Source organism: Peromyscus californicus, unplaced genomic scaffold (assembly GCF_007827085.1).
Source record: "Peromyscus californicus insignis strain IS unplaced genomic scaffold, ASM782708v3 Scaffold_14__1_contigs__length_90479793_seg_2, whole genome shotgun sequence".
NCBI classification, from domain to species: domain Eukaryota; kingdom Metazoa; phylum Chordata; class Mammalia; order Rodentia; family Cricetidae; genus Peromyscus; species Peromyscus californicus.
In genome coordinates this window covers 56,987,768-57,004,587 of record NW_026294436.1, presented here as the reverse complement: position 1 = coordinate 57,004,587, position 16,820 = coordinate 56,987,768, and the positions used below count along the sequence as shown (strand labels likewise).

At 43.2% G+C, this 16,820-nt stretch overlaps 1 protein-coding gene across 1 annotated transcript; it reads left to right on the top strand.

Annotated features, from left to right (window-relative positions):
• The first annotated feature begins 267 nt into the window (after window positions 1-267).
• Slamf7 (SLAM family member 7) lies at window positions 268-16,078 on the top strand. Its single transcript, XM_052736633.1, has 7 exons — window positions 268-322; window positions 7,410-7,724; window positions 9,253-9,522; window positions 9,725-9,841; window positions 11,103-11,206; window positions 12,120-12,182; window positions 13,412-16,078. Exons 1-7 carry the CDS (start codon window positions 268-270, stop codon window positions 13,481-13,483), a joined length of 996 nt encoding a protein of 331 aa, XP_052592593.1. The 3' UTR covers window positions 13,484-16,078.
• The last annotated feature ends 742 nt before the right edge of the window (window positions 16,079-16,820 follow it).

Here is a 16,820-nt window from a genome sequence, read left to right as displayed (position 1 = left end):
CCAAAAAAAAGAACAGGTAAAATAAAAAGACATACCATTTCTATTTAAAAATTCCTACAAAGTGTTTGCTTCTTTACCTGTAATAGAAAATAAGAGTCTTATCAATTATTTTTCTTTCCATTTGGAACTATTACTGTGACATAAAACATAACTCTTTCTAACATGACTCCTCCTACCTAATTTATACTCAAGCAGAGGAGGGCCAGAAAAGTCTGATGCATTAGAGAGAGCTTTGTTCCTTTGACTGACTGGCAACCTGAAAACGATATGGCTGGTTTCTCAACATTCATCATCTTTACCTCTGTCTTCTGTCAGCTCACAGGTGAGTCTAACCATATCTTGTCCCATTTTCCTGACCTCCTCATCCTGAGGTATAATCCCAGGCTCTGAAGCCTCTGCCTCATTTAGTGTTGCTTTTAACTAACCACTGATATCTGGAAGGAGAAGAAAAGAAACAGATCTTGGAACTAAGCCCCTTCTGAATGGGAAGGAGAGGATGAAATAATTGGGGCTGGGTTCTAGAGACCTGTGTTCTGATCTAGATCTGTCGTGAGTTAAGTGGAGAATGTCAAAGCTACCCTGGGCTTTGGGGTCTCTCTTTCAGCTTTCCCTCCTTTTGAGAACAACTTTAGAAGTAAAGTTATACAGCTGTATAGTTATTCATAAATATATTTTAATTAGTATGTTTCTAAATAGATTTAATGATGGTGCATATGAATGAGATCAATGGAAGCAATCATTTTAATTTTTTTCTCTTAACCCAAGCAATCCAATCTGCCTCTATTTAGACAATTAATTAATTATAGGCACTTTGTGTAATTAATTATAGGTACTCAGTGTTCTCTCATGTGAAGGACTGAGGGCCTTTATGACTTGTCATAAGTGTATGATGGTAATAAAAGATTTTACTCTACTCAGTGTTCTCTGACACATGGGATACCACCATGTGAGTCATGAGCTCTCTCTCTCTCTCTCTCTCTCTCTCTCTCTCTCTCTCTCTCTCTCTCTCTCTCTCTGAGGGGCTTTCATAGTTCATATCTGTACACAATAAACCTACCAGAAATAACTTGCTCCAAAACCACATAGCATTTTCAATCCTGTCCTCCTCATACCAGACCATACTAAGTGACTCAAATCCACAGACTGTCACTCCTTCTTGAATTCACCAAAGCTTGCAATGCAAGGAAGCACCTGGCCCTAAGTAGGTTGCCCTAAAACAGTTTTGTTTCTAAAATTACTACCTGAACCGAAATGGGGATCAGAATTAGAATTTAAAGAGGAGATGGGGGAGGGCATGCCAGAGCTCTGAAAAGCCCAGGTGCTCACCTGAAGTGTATGTGGCTCCATGGGTATGTAACCTGAGTCCCCTGCTACTCTATTCCAGTAGCCTGTGGGCAGTCTGGTGTTACATTTCCCATGGCTGAAAAGAGTCTGAGATTGTCCTAGAACCTCCAAAGGGCAGAGCAGTGGAAGCAGAACAGACCCTGGATGTGAGATTCCTAGTTTAACTTGGTACTGGATTGCTGTGAGAGAGCATCATTGTACTTTGAAATTTGCTTTTCTGTGAATAACAGATAATTAAAACTAACTTGCAGAATTACTGTGTGATGCTTTAAATTAAGATATCAAAAGCAAATTAATTCAATAATAATTGCCATTTAAGTTCCTAATACTCTAAGGTACTTTTTGTACCATCTCCTTACAAATCTACATAAAGACAGGGATTTAAAGATAAGGAAATTTGGGCTGAGAGAGGTTGAGTTTCATAGGTAAGATCACACAGTAATTACAAGGAAAAGCAGAAACCGAGTTTCCATAGCTGGCACTGTCCCCAGCATACCAAATGCTAATCAACATGACACCTGACACTGGAAAGGTGTTCAGTAAAAATGCATTTGAACTCAGTCTCTCACAGCAAGAGCCAGATGGGATTTCTTTCTTCTCCAGGTACAGAAGGCCAAGGTAGGAACTGGAAAGACCCTCAAGGAACAGGTAGCACAATTCTGGGGACTTGGCTACACCAATGGGATCCCACTCTGGACAATTAGACAGGAGCCACGAGGCTAGCTCTCGCAGCCTTGATGTTCTCATCAGGATAAAAGGACCACAGTCAGTTCCTCTGGGTATCTTGTAATGATCAAGTAATACAACGGTTTTAAGGAAAACAAAGATTGGTGAGGGGTGTGGGGGACCACTGCAAAGAACCAGGAGAAACACAAAGGAGAAGCAGGAGACAAACCAGAGGCAGAGTGGTAATGGGCTTCGATGCAAACGAGACAGGCTGGGTGTGTCAGGCAAGTCTCCCCATCTGGGAAAGGGAATGGAATCAGATTAATGATTGCCCCCTGAAGATTCCTCCCAGTTCTGAGATGTTCTGTTCTTGATGTCCACGAAGAGGAAGGTCCAATGTGTGGTGCCTTTGGGGCATTCTCAAGGACTGGGCTGACAGGCTCTTGAGCTTTGCAGGCCCCGCCCCTGTGTTTTCCTCCTGGGTTGCCTGCTTGGGGTGGGGGTGGGGGGGGATTGTTGCTGCATCTCTTGTTTTTGCTCCTTCATCCCATTGAACTTTTGACCTTTTCCCGGGGAATGTAACAAGAAGGAGAAGCGAAAAGATGAGAGGAAACCTTACTCTTGCTCTGAAGTGTGTCTCAGAGATGACGATGCTTCTGACACCAAAGACAGAAAGGCAGATGGCAGTCCCTTGGTCCATTGCGTTCCCTGTCTCCAGGCAGGCTGCCTGGGAGATGTGCAGTGGTGCTCGAACCTTTGTCTTTCTACGAGGTCGTCCACTGCTGAGTTTTGTGAACTATTTTCACCCGTGTTTCAGAAATGAAACTTGAAAAATGGGAAGCCTTCTCAAAGCGCATTTCTGCTCTTGGTTCCTCCCACCATGCTGTCAGGCTGCTCTGTATTGGTCAAAATGCTTTCAGATCCACATTCACTTCAACTTCCCCAAATTCCAGGGACTTGAAGGTGTTTTTCCTCCTATAAGTATCAGGGAGAACTAAAACTCAAAATGGTAAATGTAAAAATAAAATAAAGTCAAAATCAAAACACAGGCCTCTGAGATGGAAGATCTCTGCCCCTCCCTCTCTCTCAAATTGGGGTTCAAACTTGGGCCTCAGGCACATCCACCAAGAACTCTACCAATGAGCTACACCCCTACCATTTTTTGTGGCCTTGGAAAAGTCACTCAGCCCTGGTAGCCTCATTTATAAAATGGCATGTGTTAACTCTTGTCTCCTGAGCTTGTTCTGAAGATCAACAAAGGTAAGCCCGTCAGATTCGCTTACAGATGCCAAGGGTTTGTCTCTGGAATTGTGACTGTGGAGGAGACAGAATGGATCCTGGGTCCCTTGATTCCCACTGAAGACAGAGAGCCCTTTTCTATCCTGCTGCATCCGGGTAGGAAGAGAGGCCAGCACATCTTTCTGTGGGCACAGTGATGCTGTCACAGGGCAATTTGGGACCTAATACTTGTAGACTGGCCATTGGCTAATTCACAAAAAAAGGGACATGCCCAGTCATCGCCCAGCAGGGACATTTCTTTTTTGGAAAGTTAAAGTGAAAACAGAGGAACTCGAATGCCAAGCCATTCCAGGGGTGTGGCTTTAAACAGGCTTCGGAGAAGATCAATTTCAGAGAGACAAGAAAAGCTGAAGCACAAAAATAGCATGAAATCAAAAGTAAACCAGGGGGCCAACAAGATGGCCTGGCGGGTAAAGACGCTTGCCATGCAAGTCTAGCCACCTGAGTTCAAGCCCCAGAATCCACATAAAGTTGAAAGGAGAGATGTGACTCCATAGTTGTCTTGTGGCACACCATGGCATGTTCTCCCACGCACACATACATGTACGATGCATGTGCGAGTGTGCACACACACACACACACACACACACACACACACACACACACCTGAGGTTCCGGAAAGAGAAGAGGTCTGGATACTTGTCCAGTGACAACAAGTAGGTTTTGTATCTTCCACAGCCTTACATCATTATCTTTGCCTTTGGGCTAAAGCCCCAAGCTTCTCTCAGGTCATGGGACCACTCTAAGGTAATCACTGTGCCAAGAGGAGAATATCACTCAGGCTGAGTGCTATCAGATTACTGAAACCTCTTGGCTGCTGTGAACTGAGAGGTGAAGTGGACACAGAGGAATGAAGCCACACCATTCCCAGCTACAGGTGGGAATGTGGCATCCGAGGAAGGGTCTTCAGGAAGGAATTGGTAGTAATACATTCTCTAGCAAACACATCCAACCTGTAACCTGTGGGCTACATATAGCCCAAGAAAGCTAGGAATGTGGCCCAGCTCAAAATTGGAAACATACTTAAAGCACTGTGTAATCTTTCTAGTAACTCTACAATGGTGCTCTCTAGGGCAAATTTTTCAGATGACTGTCATGATGCTGTGTTAAAAGGTTGAGCATGCTTGTGAGTCTAGACTCTAGAGTCTTCTGATTGACAGGTCAGGTTAAGCCCTGCCATGGAATTCCCACAGCACTTATTACTTCCCTTCTCATAGTACATGTAGTTGCTTAATTGTTGATCTCTCACAACTTTGTGAGTGCAAGAATCATGACCATCTTGCCCATGCCCTCAGTTCTATCTTTAGCTCCTAAAAGTTGCCCAACATAGCAAACATGATCTGCTTAAATATGAGCAAACTGTAGAGTCATAGCTGGAAGTGGTGAAGACAGAACAAAAGTTTCATTTCAGGTTTGAACATTTTTTTTAAACGTCTCTGGTCTCTAGATCCCATTTCCCAGTCACAGGGATAATATAACTCACCTGGTTAGAATTTACCGACCCTGCTCTTTGTTCATTAACCCATTATTTAGGAAATGGCAGGGAGCTGTTTTCTTCAGCTAACTTCTTTTTCCATCCTGAAGATACACTTAAGATAGAACAGTGATCTGGGTATGGTGGCACGTGGGAGGTGGAGGCAGGAAGATCAAGGCTGGAGAGATGCCTCAGGGGTTAAGAGCAATTTGTGGCTCTTGCAGAGAACTTGGGTTTGACTCCCAACACCCACAATGGTGGCTCACAACCATCTGTAACTCCAGTTCCAGGGGATCTAATGCCCTCTTCTGACTTTGGCAGCACCAGGCCAACACATGGTATACATACATATGTACATACACATAAACCCAAATTTAAAAATCTAAAATATATTTTTAATTAAAAAAAAAGAGTTCAAGGCCATTCTTGGTTGCTTAGTTACATAGCAAGTTTGAAGCCAGTTTCAAAAAAAGAAAAAGAAAAAGGAAAGGAAAAATAAGAGGAGGAGGAGGAGGAGGAGGAGGAGGGCAGGAGGGAGAGAACTGATGGTAGTTGTTACATGGAGTACTTTGCCCCATGTCATTGCCCACTTTTCATTCTAACAATGGATGGTGAATTTCCAATCTTCCCTCACACATCATCCACATTGCACACATCTGGCGGCATTTACCCTTGAGAAAACAGAAACCCTACTGCGACAGAGTGAAAAGACGGTTTCCTCCTGGCTTACACATGCACACCTGTAACACACTAAAGCCACAGTCTCAGTTTTCTCCCTTACACACTTTGCTATGGTTTAGATGTGGTCTGCCACGCCCATGAGTTTGATACCAAAAGCTTGGTCCCCACTGTGGTGAGGTTGAGGTGATAAAGCGTCTAATAGATGAGGCCTAGCAGAAGGTGTTAGGTGACGAGGGCACCATGCTGAGAAAGAATTACTTCTCCTTTGCTGGAGTAAGTTGAACGTCCTGAGAGCAGATTTGTTGTGGTGAAGCCAATCTGTTCTCGGTCTCTGCGGCACAGGACTGGTTTCCCTTCTCTTTCTCTGCCATCTTGTGACCCAACCAAGAGAACCTTCATCAAAGGCTTCACATATGGTATTTTAGCACACACTCTGATTTTCAACCTCCCAAACTGTAAATTAAGTAAACCTCTTTTCTTTTTAAAGCATCAAGCTTCAAGCATTATTATTACTTCAGAAAAGGACTGATACATGCCATAAAAAGGACATCTCCCCTCAAACTAATGTAAAAATGAAATTACTTGAAGGTCCAGGAATTGGACCCACTTGGGGGACAAGTGATACCCAATCTTTACCTGACTTCAAAATATTTACCCTTTCTGTCTCTGACATTGAAATGAAAGAATGAATGCATCAATTGGTCAAAAAAATCAGAATAAGTTTTATTTTTGTCTGTAACTTTTATTGGCACTATTTTTACATATTTTGAGATAATTAAAGTAAAGTCAGTCTAAAACCATTCTCGCCTTTGTAGTATGGAAGTAGGGGCTTTGTGAAAACTCAGATTATTTAACTAGATAATTTGACAAGATTGGAGGGATCCAAAGTATATATGCACTGACTGATAAATTATAGGGGAAAATGTTTAAAAATGGAAATTTTTTTCTAAAGAAGGGAAGCCAGTACTTTTGAAGGTCCCCCAGACCTGTACTTAAGGGAGTAGGTCCTGATCTGTATGATGAAAGTATAAAAATTCCTCTTCTAAGAACTTTAACAGCTAAAGAAAATTCAGAGTTCATGCTTTAAATTTTTTGTCCCACTCCAAAGTACCTCAGTGCCCTTTGCTAGCCCCAGACTTTGTCCCTTAGACCTTACAGGTAGTCACCCAGTTACGAGCACAGGAAATACTTAACTGGCCACTTCTGGAGACTCCACCAAGAGTCATACTTTCATGTGCAGTCACATGAACAGTGATGACTGCTTCAGAACCAGGCTCGACAGGGTCAGCTGAGACTGTGTCAAACGAGCAAACAAAATTCTGGTGGAATGAAAACGCTACTGCAGTTTCTAGCATGTGAGGTGAGCATCCCAAGCAGTGCTCCCCAACACTCAGACTCACCCATTTCCTTCTTCCACACAAACATGTTATGCAAGCAGATGAAAGCTTTTCATGGGGATGACCCTGAGTCTACTAACACATCATAAACTAGGAAGAGAAGTCATCCTTAGACGTGCCAGCTATTGCTGTCACTACAAACCTAGAGTTTTGCCCCCATTACCCCGATTTATGCTTGTGAACCATTCACCCTGGTTTGGGCAGCCTAGCTCATCAACTTCATGCTGAACTATCTCTGGAGTAATCTGGCTTTCCTAAGAGACCCAGATAGAAAGTTTCTTAGTTGTCTCCACACAGGAACCTGTCCAGTATGGAGCTGGGCTTTCAAGAGTACCATAGAGCTTGGTCTACTCAGCTGGGTGTCTCTTGCGAATGTGGTGTGGTGGCAGCAGGTGACTTCGCAGGCAGAAGGTTCTAATGTCGATGTTTTCGTGTGAGTGGGGTTCTGTTTGTATTGAACTTGGAGATATTTCTCAGGTTCTTCCAAGAACCCAAAGGACATAGTAATTTGTGGCAAGAGCTTACATTTTGGTTTTCTGTGTCTGCAGTAACAGCAACTTCTGGAACTCTGAAGGAGGTGGTTGGTGCCCTTGGTGGATCTGTGACCTTCCCTCTGAATTTCACAGGAAAACATGTTGAGACTATTATATGGAACTTCAGGTCAATATCTCTTGCCATCGTAGATAAGGGCAATGTCCTAGTGCTCCAAAATCATAACAAAAAACGGATAGTCTTTCCAGATGGAAGCTACTCCATGGAACTCAGCCAGTTGAAGAAGAATGACTCAGGTGTCTATCGTGTGGAGATTCACAGCCCATCACTTCAGTATCCCTTCATCCAGGAGTATGTGCTGTATGTCTACGGTAAGCAGGCTCAGTTTTAACAGTGGATGGTAGGCACATAGATGTAGTGAGCATCCTGATACAGGGGATATTCAAGTCAAGACTGGGTAATCACCCAGCAAGGATCAGGGAGCCGAGGATTCGGGCACTGATGATTCGTCTCTGATGACTTTGAGATTCTTTAAGTGCAATGTAGACCACGGGCAACCTAAGAAGTGGCTATCAGCTGGGCAGTGGTGGAGCACACCTTTAATACCAGGATTTGGGAGGCAGAGGCAGGCAGATCTCTGAGTTTCAGGACAACTGGTCTATGGAGTATGTTCCAGGACAGCCAGGGCTACACAGAGAAACCCTGTCTCAAAAACAAAACAACATTTTGTGGCTATCACACAGATAGAAATCAAAGATTGATTATTTGCTATGTGTCTGTCCTTAGCCAAGTTACTTTTTTAAAGTCTTAGTTTATATATATACGTATATATATACATATATATATACATATATATATGTATATATATATATATATATATATATGGAGGACAATGGTGTCTACCTTAAGAAGATTATTAGATACAAATTCATTACATTCCTTCCCCTACAGATTCTAAGCAACTGAGAAACAGACAGAAAAATCAGAACAAAGATAAGATCCAGCCATGTTCATGCCTGTAGTTGTAGCTATTCTGGAGGTTGAGACAGGAGAACTGCTTGGGCTCAGGGTTTAGAGGCTAGCCTGGGCAACAGAGAGAGAAAAGCAGAGGGAGGGAGAAAAGAGAGACCACTCAGGGGAGTTAAACTTACAAAACAGTCACTCAGATCTCTACCAGAAGAGTTAGTTGTCCTGTGCACTGAACCACATTATGGGAGAAACCAGGAGATGGGACCCAAGACTTGCTTACAGGAGTTAGGCAAAATACCTTGATCCAGGCTTAAGTTCTGAAGAGACACTGTAGAAGGGAGAAAAAGTTAGATAATGTGCAGACAATCTATGTGGAAGAAAGATGAAGAAGAAAAAGGTATTTGAACAGAAATAGTTAATGGACCAAGCTCTAGGCTAGATAATGAATGCTAGACTCTCCCCATCTCACCAATAAACCATTTGCTGATCCTCTAAACATAAAGGAGTGGGCACAAAGTAGTGAGAAGTGTTACATCAGTATTGTTTTCTCCTGGAGAGGCAAAAGGAAAGTGTGTTCATGGAAGTCTGAGGACAAGCAATGGGAAGCTTCTGTCTAAAGATTAGATGACATCTGAAATACAAGTAAACACACTGCTTGCCCCCCAACTGGGCTTAGTCAATGTCACAACATTGTTGTTGTGTGATTATTTCTGCTGTAATAGCTGCAATTGTTATTCTTGCTATATAGCTGGGCCAAGCAGACTTAAGAGGGCTCTGTCTCAGATAAGAATAAACATTCTGCTCTGATTTGTTGCTTCCTTACCCTTCTTGGACTTCCCAGGGAGATTCAGATTCAAGGTATGGAAGATACTTTAGAAAAGCTGAGCTCAGGATGAACTTCCATCTTCTATTGTACTATCTTTTTCACAGAGCTTCTGTCAAGGCCCAAAGTCACCATGGATGAGCAAGACAAGAACGGCACCTGCATAACCAACCTGACATGCTCCATGGAAGAAGGAGGAGACAATGTGACTTATAGCTGGAAAGCCCTAGGGCAGGAAGTCAGTGAGATTCATGACGGTGCCATTCTCCCTATCTCCTGGAGATTGGGAGAGAAAGACAAGACCTTAATTTGCATGGCCAGAAATCCCATCAGCCACAGTTCTTCGACTCCCATCTTTGTCCAGAACCTCTGTGAAGGTGACAGTCTTCTCTCTCCAGAGCCTCTGGTTGGAGAAATATATCTTCTTTAGCTCCCAGTCCCTATGGAAACAGGCTCTGTGTCAACTAGAGGCCTCTGGGAAAGCACCAGCTGGGAGGAAAGTCAGAGTTGGGTCCTTTTCCCTAGCTGACTCTACCATACACATCCACCCTCCTCATGCCTCTCATTTTCTCTTTAAAGATGCTGCCAAGGATCTAAATTCATCTAGGGTCATCATATACATCATACCATTGCTCATTGTGCTCAGTTTCTTGGTGTTTGTCATTCTTCCTACTATGCGGACAGAGAAAAGAAAAGGTAAAGCATGTATGGTTTTTTACTTCATATATTTTCTCCCTTTTGTTTCTCACGCAATACTTCAATCTGTGTGCAATATTTAGTGTTAAAGTTATAAAGATAAGAGGTCATGGTCTCTTCCCTTAAGAAGTGCCCAGTCAACGCCTGGAGAAAGAGCTCATTCAGTAAAGTGCTTGCCATACAAGTGTGAGGACCTGAGTTCCAACCCCAGAATTCACATTAACAACAACAACAACAAAATCCAGATGTAGTAGCACGCACTTGTAATCCCAGCACTGGGGAGGCAGAGATAGGTGGATCCCTGGGGCTTATACTGGCCAGTTATCTTAGCCTAACTGGTTATTGTCAAGCCATTGAGAGACTGTTTCATAAGACAAGGTAGATAACACCTGAGGAACAACACCCAAAGTTGACCTCTGCCCTTCCCACACATGCACATGTTCTCACGTACACACACACCTGCACCTATTCACACATGTATATGAACACACATGTATACGTATGCACACACAGAGAGAAGGGCACAGGTGGCTGTATGTCTTAGCTCCAAAGCAGAGAGCGTATTCCTTGACTCCTCTCCTGAGGACAGGGTCCCCCTCTAGTACCTACTCCTGTCCTTCCTTCAGAAGGATGTGGCCCTTCTGAAGACACAGGTCATACATTGCTGGTTCTGCTCCAGCAGACAGTGGTCTCCCTGCCCTTCCTAGCCTCATCCCTGTCAGAGCCCCCAACCAGCCTGTCTTCTTTACTCAATCAGCATCAAGATTCCTGTTTCCTCTTCACCTCAGGCTGGACACATTCCTCTTGGATAAGCCTTTCTCTGTTTCTCTATAGTGAACCCCACACTGTGTCCCCAAACCCTCATTTGTTTACCCCCTCCCTACCAGTTCTATCCATGGTGGGGCAAGAGTAGACTGTGGAGGAAAAATTGCAACAATAGTTGAGTATGAATGCAGACTTTGAGATAGTCTTTGAGAATGCCTTTGCCTGAGGCGTCCTGGGAACATCCCTGACCTCTTCTGCTTCCCACTTTGGCTGCCTTGATTTGGAGATTGAGAGGTGGAGTGACAGGGTGGCTAATTCATCCTGATTTGTCCAGGATTTTCTCCATTTTAACAATGAAAGTTCCCTGTCCTAGGAAGTGTCTCCATTTCAGAGTGACTAGGATGGTTGGTCACCCTGAGTAGATCAGGCAGGTTTAGTGGGCCAGGGTAGATGGTGAGTGGTAAGGAAGTCAGGCTTTGATTCTCTCTGGTTTCAGGCTCCAAGGATGACACTGAGAGAGTGGACAGCCACCAGGAAAAGCCCAACTTCTGTCCCCACTTGGAAGAGAATACAGAATATGACACAATCCCTTACGTTAATGTGAGTCTTTTTCTATTTTTTTTTTTCTGGGATCACATCTATCTCTCCAAGGTTTTTCTTACTTCACTTGAGACTACCCCCTACAAGATTGGGTAGCATGGAAAAAGGAAGGGGGATTAAGATGTAGAGTCTCTAACTTCAGTCAGTCTGCCTCCCCCACACCTTACTTCATGTCTATGCAGAAGTTGATGAATTTTAGAACAAATTATTCTGTCCCAAACCTGTGACACTCACGTGAGCAGTGACACGAATCACCTCTTCTTTTTTTATAGTTTACCACAGCGGGTCCTTACTTCCTCACAGGAGGTTGGAAGTTGGCCTGCTTTGCAGCCTGCTCAACTCACTGAGTCAAAATGTATCCGTTGTCTCCCTCTCTTTCTTCTCTTGCTCAGGTCACACCTAGAGAAACTGCAAGTCTGCCCTGCATGGTCAGGAAATACACTTAAACTAACCCAGGATGTTTTTCTCTAACCATGAGTCTTTTTTCTTGGCATTGCTTTATTTTGGTTCATTGGTGTTCCTTGCTGTTTCTCCAAGAGACCTTCAAATGCTGGATAAGTTAGTTTACAACATTGATCCTATAATTTCATGTTAGCCTTTAGCTACCTTAGGAAACTCATAGTTCATGAGATATCTCCACATATTTTGAAATTCATTGAAACATAATACAGAAAATAACGCAATAAAGAAAATGAATAAAAACACAATGACTTTCTTTAAAATTGATTAATATGCATTATTACAGCAGTTACTAACAATAGAACTTCTCTGCCTATCCCAGAACCTTCATTTTTTCATCTCTCTATGTTCTCTTACATATCCTTTGCTTTCTCTGGATTGTGTGCCTCCCTGGTCTTGTCTGTGTAATTTAGAAGTTAGGTGGTAACTGTGTTTGTTTGTTGCTTATTAATAGGGTACGAGGCTGGAAGAGGACGCAGCAAACACACTTTATTCCATTGTGCAGATCCCCAAATCGGTAAGAACCTTCACAGCTGAGCCTCATCTTAACTGTGGATCCCTTTTCCTGGTTCATGTTCAGATTCACATTTCTTAGACTGAGGGATTCTCAGTCCCTGGTATTAAGACAGACCCCTGATAGCTCCTCATGTCTGCCTACAGGTGGAGAGTCCTCACTCCCTGCCTGTGATCCTAGACATGTTGAGGCCATTTGGCTTTGAGCATGTAACTAGATAGGTTTTCCAGGGCTTTACTTGAGGTTACCAAAAATAAAGGAAATAGATGGAAACCGTGTTTTAGAAGCCCAAATTGGTGATCTGGAACAAACAGAGTAGGAAGGGGGTTCTAGGTTGGATTGATAAAGAAAAGCAGAAGGGTTCTGTCTAGAGCATGGATGAGGAGAAGGGCTACCTACAGCTTGTGCTATGCACAGGAGGAAAGGGGTCATGGGTAGAGACTCTTGCTGTTACTAAGCAGCAGGTAGGTGGAGGAAGGAGAGTTTCTTTCTCTGGCTGTATTACATCTGCTTTGCATCCTCCCTGTCAAACCCCAAAGATGTATGGCTTATCCCTTCACCACTTGTGCTTTGCAGAAACAGGGGTATTTTCTTGTCTGTTTTCCTTTCCTCTCCAAAATAATTGAAAAGATAAGGATGCTTGTTGGTGGACATTTCTTTCCCACCTACCAGTTCACAAATAACCAACACAGAGACTTAATATTAGTTACAAATGCTCAGGCTTGTTACTACCTAATCCTCACATTTTAAATTAACTCTTATTTCTTAGCTATGCTTTGTCACACAGCTTGGTACCTTTTTTAGTACAGCATGCCCATCTTGCTTCTCTCTGTGTCGGCTGGCGACTCCAGACTCTGCCTCCTTTTCCCTAGCATCCTCCTAGTCTGGCTCTCCCGCTCATTCTCTTCCTGCTCAGCTATAGGCCAGTCAGTTCTTTATTAACCAATGAGAGTAATTCATATGCACAGTGTACGAAAGGGTTATTCCACAGCAGATGCCGAAGTGATTTTCTTAGTGGCAGAAACACTTGTGTATTTATTATAAGACTATTCAGTTTATTAAGCATGGAGAATGATAAATATATTTCTCTCAAGAATAATCTAAGATAAAAGTAAACAGGAGGATTGTATATGAAGGAGCTATGGGCTGGGTACCTTTAGCTATGGGATGACGGATCTTCTATGAGAAATCTGCTCACGTCCAATGTTCTTTTTCCCCATGTCTGCCTGCAGGTGAAGAGTCCCAGCTCCCTGCCTGCAATGCCCCATATGCCAAAGCCATTAAGCTTTGACAATATTATCTAGACAGCAGCACTCTCTCTTCTCACTCAAGAAAACCCTCAAAGAATTCACCATTCTCAGCAGAAACGGAAACTTCTATCATAGATTGAATGTAAATGCCTTCCCACCCCCAAACCCATGTATTTGCATACAGATGGTGAAGGCCAGGCTCAAGGGGGTTCAGAGCACAATGACTCTTGGGGATGGGGATAGAGCCCATTCATATTCCATTTAATGAAGAAATTTTCAAGACAGCATACCATCTAGGCCATGACACAGCCATACTCCCTGTAAGAAATCAAAAACAAAGAAAAGGAACAGAAGATGTGGAAAACACGCAGTTTGATAAGCAGCTTGAATGCATTTACAGTTGTGGGGAAACTGGGTATGCACAATGCAGCCATAACAGTTAAAGAGATGAGCTCCATTAAAGAGTAACCCCAGACTTTGCACTAGGACAATAGAGAAGGATCACCGAGAGCGAGGCCCTCTCTATCAGGAACTCCAAGTTATAAACCGAAAAGCCCATTTGAAAAGCTTCCATTTAAAAGCAAGAATGACTGAACACAAAGTGTCCTACTTTGTCTCATCAGACTGGGAAAGCGTTTCTCCAGAGTCACCTGCACAGGTTCTCAGAGCCTGCTGAAACCCTGACTCAAGGGGGTATGGCTCTATCTTGGCCCAGCAGCAGAACTTGGCAGTGTCCATAAAGCTGGTGGCTTTGCAGACAGGCAGAATGTAAAGTCTAGGAGCCAGTGAGGCTTGTACCAAGGTTCTGGTGGGGGAAAGCCAAGTGATGTATATCAAGATTGGTCGGAGTGGAACTGCTGTGTAACAAAGCTCAGGTTGCAGTGTAGACTCCAGGATACTGGAGCTGCCAGGAACATGAAGCATCTGCTGAGAAAACTCCAGGCACTGAATGCAACCAAGAAAGAGGCCATATGTGCTTTAGGTAGCAAGGGCCATGGAAACAGCCTCCCCAAATCCACGGGAGCACACGTGATGTCACCATGTATCCAGGATGCCAGATATGGAGCTTCAGGGTTTACGTTTCCCTGGTGGATTTTGACCTAGCCTTGGTCTGCTCTTTCTTTGCTGTGCTCCATTCCTCCCTTTTCGAATGTGAATGTGTCCTCTACCTTTGTAAGTATGTAAGTTTTTAAATTTTGTTTTATAGGGACTCACAGCTAAGAGTTTGCCTTTCATCTCATAAAAGACACTGGACATTGGACTGGTATGGCCAGGGACTCTTCAAGTTTGATGGAATGCATTTTGCATTGTGTGATGACCATGAGTCCATGTGAGCCAAGGTGGAGATGTTATGGATTGAGTCTAAAATATGCTCCACAGCCTCATGTGTTTGAACACTTGGTGTTCAGTTTGGACAACTGATGGTATTTTTTAGGGATGCCATAGAATCTACAGAAGACAAGGCCTGCCTGGAGATGGTGGGTCTCCTAGTGGCAGGCCTTGAAGGTGAGATTCACTTCTGGCTCTGGGCTGAGCCTTCTGCTTCTACCTCAGGTGGAGTTCTGCCTACCACGATGCAAAGAAGCAGCCATTGCAAACTCCCTCCAACACAGACCAAGCCCTTGCAGCCACCATGCCTTCTGATGATGGATATCAACCTCTGGAACTCAAAATCAAAACAACCCTCTGCCCCTGTGAGTTGCTTCTGTCAGGATTCTGGCACAGAAGCAAGAAGAGCAATTAATACAACTTCTTTCCAGAATAAGCTATTCACATGCTACTTTGGACTCTGAGGTTCATTTTGTCCCACTGCTGAGAACTCTCCTCAAACCCAGAGTCTGTATTCCTTTCTGTAAATGTGACTGTGAATCTGTCAGTTAGGTCTAAGAAAAAAGCTTGGATATGCCTTGACATGTAAGTACAATATTAATTAAGGCCTTGGGACAGGATCTCAAGACCCATCTTATTTCAGAACTTGAGATCAGAGCTATAACAGGAGATTGCTTGCCAGAACAGACAGACATGTCCAGCACAAGCAGGTATAACTGCCCCAAATTATGTATTAATTTATTAATGGAACCATCAACTATGTGCCAGGTACTGTTTTAAGCTTGCATGGATTATTCCAATACACTCTGCTCTCACTTAACATTTCAGGAACTACTTTACATGGAGCCACAGAAACAATGACTATAGAGTGCCAGAAGGCCCCAAGTGGGTATGCAAGTGCCAGAGGTCAAAATGCACAAGGACAGAAAACCCAACTAAATACCTATGTTTGGCTGGTACCATCCCCATTGAGTGTCCATCACTCAAAGCATGTGGTGAAGGACAAGGACCCCTTACCTCTACTTCACTTATACTTGCATGCTCCAAGGGAAAAGCCTAAGCCCTGGGCCTATAGAGGAGTCCATCTTTCTCAACAGAGAAATAGCCTGAACACACATTTTGGATCTAATCCAAGACCTGGAGTCAAGGGATAGAGTCTGGGGTTTGATGGCTTGAAAAATCTTTACAGTTGTTAAATTTTTTTTCAACAAACATTTATTGAGAACTTATGCTAGGTTAGTATTCTAGGGAAAATAGACATATTCCCTGCCCCATAGAGCTCATTTTAATTTTTGGTGTTGTGAAAGAGACACGGGAAAACACAGAGCAGGTGTGTGTGTGTGTGTGTGTGTGTGTGTGTGTGTGTGTGTGTGTGTGTGTGTGTGTGTGTGTGTATACACATTTGATGCATTCCCATAACCAGAACTTACATATCTTGAATGAGAATGCCAAAAGGGAACCAGGATTCTAGGGTTGAAGGATATAAAATCAAGTAGGCAAATACATGTTTAAAAAAAGAAGAAGCATGTTTCTCAAAAGAAGAAGTATCTGGAATAAGGAAACATTCCCAAATATAAGATGGAAGCAAAAACAGAAACAAATCTGCAAGAAAAAAAACCAAAACCAGAAATTCAATAAAAGGGCTTGAGGCTGAAGACTTGAGGGAAACGAAAGTAGGATGCACTTCCCAGTACGTGACAACTCTGGCTGGCATGACCACAACGGGCTGAGCTAGCCTCTGCCCAGTTATGTAGGCATCTGCCCAAGGCACAGACGTAAATGCTATTAAATGCTGTAGATCACTGTGTTTATTACTCTAATTTAAAAAGTAAAATCTTCTTTAAATAAAATCAGTATGTTTTAAGGAAGGGGTCCTACATAACAGCACTTGGAGGAGGGAACTATTTACAGTGTAGGCAGAAGATGCCAGGGCTTCAAGTTCGTCCAGGTAATTATAATTCTGTAATTTGATCCTTTTAAAGACATTGAGGAACTCACATACAGAAATATGCATTATGTTGTAATTTGCAATAGATAAACTCTGGAAACTCCTTAAGAGTGA